General features: G+C 43.3%; 2 protein-coding genes across 2 annotated transcripts; both read right to left on the reverse strand.

The window, feature by feature from the left end:
• Positions 1 to 784: 784 nt before the first annotated feature.
• Positions 785 to 1,580, reverse strand: LOC129617697 (uncharacterized). The gene is made up of 4 exons (XM_055532810.1): positions 1,453 to 1,580; positions 1,285 to 1,409; positions 1,038 to 1,142; positions 785 to 993 (listed from the first exon to the last, which is right to left on the reverse strand). Exons 1-4 carry the CDS (start codon positions 1,578 to 1,580, stop codon positions 785 to 787), a joined length of 567 nt encoding a protein of 188 aa, XP_055388785.1.
• Positions 1,581 to 6,362: 4,782 nt separating this feature from the next.
• On the reverse strand, positions 6,363 to 9,926 carry LOC129617698 (uncharacterized). The gene is made up of 9 exons (XM_055532811.1): positions 9,448 to 9,926; positions 8,924 to 9,395; positions 8,686 to 8,835; positions 8,144 to 8,634; positions 7,803 to 7,968; positions 7,410 to 7,727; positions 7,095 to 7,325; positions 6,648 to 6,940; positions 6,363 to 6,600 (listed from the first exon to the last, which is right to left on the reverse strand). Exons 1-9 carry the CDS (start codon positions 9,924 to 9,926, stop codon positions 6,363 to 6,365), a joined length of 2,838 nt encoding a protein of 945 aa, XP_055388786.1.
• Positions 9,927 to 10,429: the final 503 nt, after the last annotated feature.

Raw genomic sequence — 10,429 nt, forward strand, 5'->3', positions numbered from 1 at the left:
TATGGGATCCAATACATGCCAGTGACGATACTCGACATACTCCCATAATCGACAGTAAAACGGAACCTCAAATGGTACCAATCTTAATCGAGATAGGTTCAAATGGCCGAGGGGGTCAGCTGGAGGAATCTGCCATGGAGAGGATTGCGGACTTGGGCCTGAAAGCGGGGAGACAAAGCGCTGAATGAAACGAAATGTACTTGCTTTTATTGAATGAAGGACTTGAAAAGAGCGCAGATGATGTTGCTGGGGACCGATGGTGTTGATCGCTCAGGGGAGACAAAGCCTGAAGACAAAACGCCTTCGCGGGAATCAACCAAATCCAGACGTACGACAGATTGGGACATTAGAGGTATCTTGGCATAACCTGGGATGTCCCAAACGGTAACCAACAAAAATTATTGTCCCAATCACAACTATATCTTTTCTATCAGGTTCAATCCTTCTTTGTCCTGTCAAGTGAAAACAAATTAAAAAAAACCGCTAGCTCTGAGTGCAGCCTGTCTCCTTCTGTTCTTCCTCCGATTCTGCTTCTTCAGGATGTTCGTATTCAATTTCCCAAATAATTTGGTTTCCGATAATTAAATAAAGAAGATCCCAAAACACCTGAAGGAAAGTGACGTGTTTGCATTGCTAGTTCCAAAATGATCAAAATTCAACACAAATTCATCGTCCGTTCCGCTCACTTTTTTAACGTTTTTGGCATTCATAGACGACACCTTCATCAGCCGTATGAAATTTGCTTGTCTGAGGCCAACAATGTCGGGCAACAATGGAAGAGGGCTCACGTGTATTTTTCAGCAACAGCGATCACAACTTTATGTTCATCTCCTTCGGGATCTTTTTCAATTTTGTTTGCTACAAAATAAATGTACGGGCGAATTCGGACTTTATGGAGTTCTAAATCATCCATCAGCATTCTATGGATTTGACAAGCTTTATCCAGCGAGTCTTGTTCATTCGAGTCAAACAAAATGATGAACGCCATTCTACCTGAAAATCAATTCGTTTTATTTGCATGAATGGAAATAATTCACCTTGGGTCAGTGGAATGTATACAGGTCTCGTCATCGTCACTGGTGTCTTGGGAGCCTTCCATATTGAAAATGGAGTAAAATCCGTACAACCCTCAGGAACGACAACTAATTACAAAATCAAACGGTGATACAGACATGACACAAAAACGTTGTAACGCACCCGTTTTTCTGGACATGTCGAAGAAAAAATTGATATTTCTCAATTTTGTCACCTTTTTCATTTCTTTGGTTGGGAGTCCATCTTCACCATACATCACTTCTTCTTCTTCTGCAACTTCTGGAGCAACAGTATCTTCAATTTCAACGCACACAGAAGTCGGTTGGCCTTTTTGGTCCGATTCAGGAGGAAGACGCACAGTGCGATAGAACAATCTAGGATAAGATTTTGAAAGAATAATGATGATGAAGCACTTACGTTGGGAATGTTGTTGGTATGTGATAATGAGGGCAGAGATTGTTAACGAATGAATGGATCAGGGACGTTTTCCCGCAACCAGACGATCCCAAAACTGTAATACGAACAAACGGAAAAGATTCGATCATTTAACCAAAAATGAAAAGAGATACAGAAAAATTCATAATTACTCCTCTGGTGCCATCATTTAAGGTCCAGTGGCGTTTCAGGACACCAATTCTGCCAAGTGCATTCTATGCACGCTCAAGAAATGCATTGATAAGGCGCCATATGCGCTGGTGGATGTAATTGTGAAGCATATTAGTTTGAATATTCCGTGAGGCACGAAATAGACTCTAAAAAGTGAATTCTGTACTGCTATTGACGATAGGGAGAAATATCAATGCAGGATTCATGTTAGATTGATGAACTGATGCATTGATCGCTCGCTTGTGATTCAAGTGGTGTTTGACGTGATGTTATACTTCGACTGGTGCGGGATCAAGATTTTGACGAGATGTGTTCTGCCAAAATATGAATCAAGCCCAAAACCCAAAGATGGAAGGAGATCGATTAAGAAACATATTTTGGGGACTTTCTGAAATGTTACGACGAAGATGGAACGATTGATGAATCGAGGAAGCAGCCACTCAAATCACTCCGTCAAGTGGTTCCAGAAATTTCTACACAAAGAGAGAAACAGCTTCTTCTACCTCGCTCTTTGACGTCATCGAAGGGATAAAAAAGAGAGGCAAATGAGAAATGACTGCCATAGCCAACTTCCCAACAGCCAGGGCAACATTTAGCCAGAAACGACTTGACACCACAGACAGCATCAAAAAAGACATAATATGGGGATTCCATTCACCTTCATAAAGAATTCCCTCACACAGAAATGCACCAGCCTCGTTCTCTATGCCTTCTAGACATCCGTTTATTGAGTGCGAGGATACAATTAAATCAGTTCACTAGAAAATTAGTAAAAATTCGAATGTATAGATCGAGAGCTTTTAGGAGATCGAGAGCTTTTATGAGATCGAGAGCTCTTAGATCCAGAGCTTTTAGGAGATCCAGAGCTTTTAGGAGATCCAGAGCTTTTAGGAGATCCAGAGCTTTTAGGAGATCCAGAACTTGTAGGAGATCCAGAGCTTTCAGGAGATCCATAACTTGGACGCTTGAATGTTGCGACGATCTTCTCGGCGCTGGCTTGAAAAGATTGTTCTTCGGCTGTAATTGTCAGTTCCTTTCTAAATTCTCCAATCACAGTGTCCTCCATGTCCATCAACTCAGCCGGACTCTTATTAACAACCGTAATAGATCCACGACATAATGTGAATTTTCCATCAGGACCCCGCACGATGTCGAACGAGCACGGATTCAATATCTTCAGATCACACCGAAAACCAAATGACGTTCGGCTTGCCATAACCGGTAAAGGAGCATTATCACCCAGAAGCTCTACCCCGTTCTTCTTCACAGACGTGAGATTCCATTTTCCTTGCAGCCTCATTTTGGTACGAATGCGAACGAAATGAGTGCATGCACTGAGCATTGGCACGCAAGCCAATTGAACCTGTGAATTTTTCATAATTGTGCCAAAAATACCGCCAGCACTTAATTGTGACGTGAAATGGAGCCTTCATGTTACCATGGCCACTGACACATTGAAGATGAGAGAACACCACCCCCCTCTGCCACGCTCACTGGCTGACGTCATCGGGATGCCACCTTCCGTTTTAGGGTCTAATGCTTCCTTGTTTTGACGTCGGCAGTTAGAAGAGACAAACATCAGCAACTCAGGCTGATGTTGTAGCCACTCCACTACCAACAGACGATAGCTGACACACCGCCACGTTAAAGTCGTTCCACTTGCGTCACCGATCCAGTTTGGTGAATGAGACAATGTGGGTGCAGGGAGTGCTCAATGATCCCTTACTGGTGATTCACTTGACGGTTGGCGTCGATAACCAATTGCTCGTATGCAGCATGATAACAAACGTCCTCTCATACAGCGGGCTACCAATCCGTGAGATCCTGGAAGAATTCGCCAAAGTGCGCACCCCACTCTCTATGAAGAATTGCAGACTTGACGGTTCCAACCGATGAAATATCAGAATGGAGCCAGTCGGACGATCCCAAAACCGCTAAGCGATCTGTGACAGTCAACAACTTCATACCAGTAGTTGTGTGAAAAAGAGAGGCAAATGAGAAATGACTACCATAGCCAACTTCCCAACAGCCAGGGCAACATTTAGCCAGAAACGACTTGACACCACAGACAGCATCAAAAAAGACATAATATGGGGATTCAATTCACTTCAGAAAGAATTCCCTAACACAGAAATGCACCAGCATGAAGGCGTAGGGGAGCTAGATGGCGTGATCGTCCACTAGAGTCATGGCACAGATTTTCCATCGCTGTCAACAGTCTTCCAAAATTTTATCTCGATTGACGTTTTCAACGGAAACGGAAGAAGAGTTGGAAAAGTGGGTGGATGTGGCGGCCCGTCAGATCGAGCAGGAGCAATTGTGTGAGTTATTGTTCCGACGGGGGTGGTCTATGAAGTCATCAGAAGCCATTGCTTGAGAATGAGTGGAGTCTCACAAAGAGCTTGTCAGCGTTGTTGCTTTGAAGTTGTTCCCGGGAAGCCGATATGTGTTTCGGCTAGGAAAAAAGTTGATTGAAGGGTGTCGTGAATCGAATTCAGTAGCAGCTATCCATAGGTCTGCACACGTCATGAGATGCCGGCAATTATGAGTTTCGTTGAAAGAAACCTTGTTGTCGAGTTGGGCCGGAACTGGAGTGCTGTAACGACCTTTGCTTTGGGTAAGGCAGTTGTTGTCAGCTGAATCCACTCTTTCTCTACTTCTTGTGCTTCCCAATCTGCTTGGATTATTCGGGTAAACTCGCTCAGTTCTTCTTCCTGCATGCTTTTCAGTTGGTCTACTCTCACGCCGTCTGCTCCTCTTGACTTGCCTGCTTTCAATGCCTCTATTACTGCTTTTGCTTCTTCTGTGTCCGGGGCAGATGTACTTTTCTCGCTGTTGTTTGCTTTGTAGTTTTTTGTGGTAGTGTCCTGCTGTTGCCATATTGCTTTGAGCTCTTTTCTTTGAGTTCTTTTGTTATCCTCTGAAGATGCTTTGGAATTGGTTTGTTGTTGTCATCCACCATCAGGTATGCATCTTCTCGTTTTGCCTCTCTGCGGGTTCGCCATACTTCACTGATGCTGCATTTGGTTTGATGCTTGTTCATTTTTCTCTTGCTGATTTTGCTTGCAACTTGTGCCCACCTAGTGGTTTCTGTTTGTAGTGTTGGCGCCGATGCAGTTGATACTCATTCTTTTCCTCTTTTCTGATTGCTAGCATCGCATTGTCAGATAATTCGGTCCAATCCTGCTTCGGGTTGTTTTTCGTCTTCTTTGATCAGGATTCTGTCCAATGTTCTAAGAATGCCTGTGGCGTGCCTCTATGTGGGTCCGTGTTCGAGAATTGTGAAATCCTTCCGCTTGGCGAGTGCTTTTAGTCTCGCAATGTTAGGGATACTGTACACCCACCAAATCTGACCATACGGTTTTAGGGGGACTCCATGATAGTTGGACGGAGAAGCGTTCGGCGGAAGAATACAGCTGGGCGGGCGAATCTCCACATTTCGGAGATCTTCGTCAGCATTGACTTCATGAACGGGCGGACAACTTCTCCGGAATGGAAGCAAGGACTTGAAAAATTGATCGCTACGACTATTCATTGAATGCCTTCCATAACAGAAGGTGAAGGAAGACCATCGGGAAATTGGCTGTTCGAACACAGATGCTCCAGTTCGACCAAAACCATTGAAACGATCTCCTCGTTGTCGACAGGAATAATTATCCGAAAGAAATACAAACAGCTTTTTCACTTTGATTGCTCTTATGAATGGCAGGCGGATCAGTCACGTGGTCAGAGAGAGTGGGGTGTTTATTATCCAGAAAAACATGTCATTGGGACATAACATGTGCTGTAAACAGGAAAAAGGATATGGATACAACGATCCTGGTCCAGGGATTTGATTGTTTTTTTCCTTTTTCGTCCTCGGAGCCATTCAAAGCAACCAAGTCGGATGGTCGCTCGTCTTCATAGTTGATCCCGCCCCAGCAGATTTGATTGGAAGTCGATCAGTCAACGAAGTTCGAGTGCTTTAACTTGGGAGGAACATCGGAAAAAATAATGAAAGTTTTCGATAAAATCGTCGTCTGATTGAGGGAAGAAAAAATGTTCTTCCTTCTTGATGGCAGTGTAGCCTGGCAGAAGCTCCACGAGGCACATGAGCAGAAATAAGTTGTGGAGATCCTCATATCCTTACGAGAGGTTTAACAATCTCATCGACAGCCAGGCTTTCATCTCCATCAATGATTTTTCTTCTTTTTCATGTTGTTCTGAAAACACGGATTTTTCGTATAGAAGCTTTGCAAAGACTAATGACAACCGCATGGATTCTGCAGCATGGAGATCAAATATAACTCCAGCAAACTTCTGATTGTTGGAGTTTTAATGTCATGGATGTCCACTACAGAGTTTACATTCAATTTGTCATCCGTTTTGTCGTTAAAAGTTGCGGAGTGATTGTTGCAATACAGGGGTTTGCACAACAACAGGCTGTCAATGCATCAATTGATCCCTCTGTTTCGTTGCTCCTATTCACCGGATTGATGAGAATGAAGATTGGGTACATTTCTGCGTTGACGGTGTCTGGTAGCAAAAGGAGGTGATGCGTTTCAATATCTAGTTCAAAGCATTGAGATAGTCTGGCTTGAATTGAACTGAAGAGATTCAACGTGATGGGCTTCGAACATATTTGGAAAGTCTCTCTGTAACTTCGAGATGACCATCGGCTAAACGTTCCAGATGACCTCCTCTCAAAGAGAAACAGACGCATGAAAAACAAAACAAATAATCTATCTCTTCTTTTTATTTCGCCGTTCTGCATTTCTAAGTCCTCTTTTATCAGATTTTAGTCGCCGATCCACCACCTTCACTTGTCCCCCTTTCTGTTTCCCGCTGACTTTCCCACCTCCCTGTTTCCTAGAAACGATGTAAGTTTTCTCCTTTTTATCTTCGCGTCTTGCTTTATTGATCAACTTGCGTATGGACTTTGTTTTTGAGAGCTCAGTATGTTCGGAAGACTCCGCGATGCTTTGAAAGAAGACAAAATGAACTGATCAAAATCCGGCTAAGCTTACCTCTCTGCCTGCTTCTTGACTTTTTCTAATCTTTTCTTTAATCGCATTCTTTTCCTTCCTGCAGCCTCCAACACTTTTCTGATTGGTCGCTCCGATATTTCTTTCATTTTTGCTCTGTACTGTTTCACCAATTCTTTCGTTACTGGTAATTCGGGTTTGTTGAATTGTTCTTCATCCTCAACAAACCATTCAGGAATTCCTTCATCGTCATTAAATGCATATCGATTATAAGCGCCATCAATCAAATCCATTCGAGTCTTCCGTTTCACTAACAAACTACCAATAGCTTGAACCTGAAATCATAAAAAACACATTTTGTTCATCAGGGACATATTTTGTTATTAATATTCTTTTGGAAGAAAATTGAGATGGGAAGGTTTCAAATATTCATTAAGAATAACAACAATCCATTCCAAAGCAATTTGGGAATAATCAATCATTTCTTACTTCAGCCAATTCATCGGCGGTTTTCGGTTTATCAACTTGTTCTTCGTCATCATCACTCGGATCTCCAAATGTTGGCGTCACGACGGAATAGTTTATCGGAACTTCCTCAAATCCAAGATCTTTCCCATCCTCATTATCAACTGGGACTCCGAGTGGACCAACTTTTGATCGTTTTGCTTTCTTACGAGCATCACGCGCATCTTTCTTCTCTTGCTCCCGTTTCCGCTTTTCCTATTAATACACATCAATACATGTACATATGACAACGGTACTCAATATCGATCATCACACTAAATGCGTCTATACTCAACATACTCTTCTTTTTTGCTTTTCTGTCAGTGGAATCTGAGGCAATTCACTGTCACTAATTTCATTGATGACACTTCCATCAGCATGTTGTTTATCTTCTTTCATGTCTTCATCATCAGAAACAAGAGTTTTATTTCCTTGATGACACAATCGATCCTCCCTTTCTAAATCTTCCAAAGTCACTCCAACATCTTTGAACATCTCTTGATCAAACCACCGGGCTGTTCGATACTTGTTCAACACCTCTTGTGCCTTCACATCAGCTATCGATTTCGTTGATGACCCTTTCTTGTTTGATGCAGCTGCTTTCAATACATCACTTCCCTCATCGTCGTCATCATCATCATCATCATCATCATTATCATCATCATCATCAGCTCCCTCATCGTCACCATCTACTATATCTTTTTCGTCATCATCTACTATATCTTCGTCATCCATCAGTTTATATTCCACCGCGTCTTGGATACTCTCAGCATCGGAAGAATCTTGCTCTTCCAAAACCTTCTGTGCTTTCAAATCTAAATTTTCCTCTGCAAGCTTTCCGGCAAACGTATCAATTTCCCTGATAGAAGATTCAATTGAGCATTCCGCCATCACTCGAACCAACGAGATTGTTTAGTTCATTCACGCCTCTCTATCTACATCAGTCATGTAGGGTCGTTTTAAGGGCTAGTGAATTGTGCATCTACGAGTTGTGCATCTAGGGCACGCCTCCCTATCTACATCGTTGGGCTTACTTGCTCCATTCAGAAAACACTTGCTGTCTTCTTGTTTCTTTCTTTCGTTTTAATTCTCTTTTCTGTGCAGAGTCGCCCTTCCTCTTTTTTTCTAATTCGGCTGCAATATCTAAATCAATAGCCAAGCGTGAAGTTGCATCCAACTTTTCTTCTTCATCTTCTTCACTTTGATCTGAATCGCTGAACTCGTTTTCTGCTTCTGATTCGACGTCGCCCCCTTCACTCATTTCTGCAATGCGCTCCAACAATCCTGATTTCTCCAACATCTGCAATAGCAATGTAACTCTCATCCCCACAGTGTTGGTTGGACTCACCTCATCTTCCTCCTCTAGAGCGTCTTTGCCTTTCAGATTAAATAATTCAGGATCGTATTCTTCGGCATCAAAACCTCCCAATTGACGTTGAAGTTTTAGTTTTTTTAGCTTTTCGCGCAACTTTCGTTTTTCATTTAATTCGTTTTTCTTCATCTTTTCACTCAATTCAACCAACTCCTAGAAATTCAAGATTTTTTGCGCAACATTTTGGATAAATTCAAGCCTTACCCGCTCCCATGCAACACGTTCCGTTTCACTATCAACTTCCTCATTCTTTTCCTTTTGATCGTCTTTGGTGTCCGCGGTCTCATCCGCCCATTTCTTCAACAATTTGAACCTCCACTTGATCAAAATTGAATACTCGCGTTTACCCAGAACCTACAACAAGGACATCTCATGTTGTAAGTTGGTCCCAATTGTTCACACCGAGAGGCTTATCGTGGCATATCTATTGCACTAGTCTTACCTTGAGATCTTCGCAGTATTGTAGAATATCCGCGTTTGTAGACGCATCGCTACGGATGCGTTGTGCCAGTAAATCATCGGCTGGAAAAGTTATCTTATGATGCGATGTGAGGAATTCGGCTGGAGTTTGATTCTTTTGTTGGAAAAATTTGGAAGCGCTAGAAACACGATATTCATCTCCAGCGCTGTAGCCACCACGATTCTTCTTCATCATTGCTTTCACAAGTTCGGATAGACCACGCTTGTTCTCGCCCCCTCCTTCTGCCGGCGTCTCTTCTTGGGCTTGCTGCTGGGTGTTGATAAAAACAAACTTGGCGTCAAAGAACTTTGGGTCAATTTTCTGGGGGTTCTTAAATCCTTGGCAAATTACAAAAATTTCAGCAGAAACGTTACGCGAAGATGGAGGTTTTGTTGCCGTGCAACGATCGAAAAGCTGTTGAAAAACCCAAAGGAGTGAAGCGTAATCTTGAGATCTAGAAAAAAGCAATAAAATCAGTAAAAATAAGAATCAGCTTGAAATCTTACCTGAACACCTTCGTGATGTAAGTGCCTCCCGTCCTTAAGAACTCGCAAGCCAATTTTGTTGCATGAAGCACCAATTCATTCTGACCATATGCATCATGCACCCATGAAGCACCAACATTTGGAGCTCCATCGTGTAGCACAACATCGCAAGTTCCAACAGGAATCTGTTGCTTCAAGAGATTTCGACATCGTTGCGTTGTGATGTCAGCCTGAAGTGTTGTTACGTTTCGAATGGGTTTAATTGGCGCGAGATCCACCCCCACAATTGTGGACGCGAGCGGCATGTTTTTCTGAGCGACTTGCAGCCATCCTCCCGGGGCGGCACAGAGATCGAGCAACGAACGACACCCCGAAAAAATATCATTCTTTTGCGTCAATTGGATGAGCTTGAATGCAGAACGCGCGCGATATCCTTGTTCCTTCGCAAGGTGGTAGTATTTGTCCAGCCGGCCCTTGCCCGTCTTCACCTTCTTCCCCATATGAGTTGACAAGAGCAGTCCTTCTCGCCTACTGCATGTCAGGTATCGATTGGGACAGCTTGCGCATGGAATACATACTTCAGATTGATTGCATATTCCGTTTTCTATAGTCAACTTATACATTCGATGACTGAAGGGACCTCTCCGCAAGAAGCAGCTCAAGCTGCAATCGATCCTCCAATCCTCCATACCGCAACAACGCCAGAAAAACGGCGGAAACGCCCTCCGAAGAAATCAGTGAAGCCGAAGACTGAAAGTGGTGGCCTAATTGAAAAGCCCGTGCCGTCTGATGCGACGCCTGGTCCTGCTGGTTCCAAACCTAAAAAGCGATCACCACGACGTCGACGTATCCCCAAAAAACAGCAAGTGGAGGGTGCGGATGCACCAGAAAAGAAGGACTCTGCTGAAGGTGATAAAGCTGCTGTTCCAACACAAAAATCTGGGAAAGGGGCACGTCCACCCCGGGAAGTTCCCTTGGGGCATCGAGTGTTTGGGCGATACAA

Source organism: Condylostylus longicornis, unplaced genomic scaffold (assembly GCF_029603195.1).
Source record: "Condylostylus longicornis isolate FDR11 unplaced genomic scaffold, ASM2960319v2 ptg000613l, whole genome shotgun sequence".
In the NCBI taxonomy this organism is placed as follows: Eukaryota; Metazoa; Arthropoda; class Insecta; order Diptera; family Dolichopodidae; genus Condylostylus; species Condylostylus longicornis.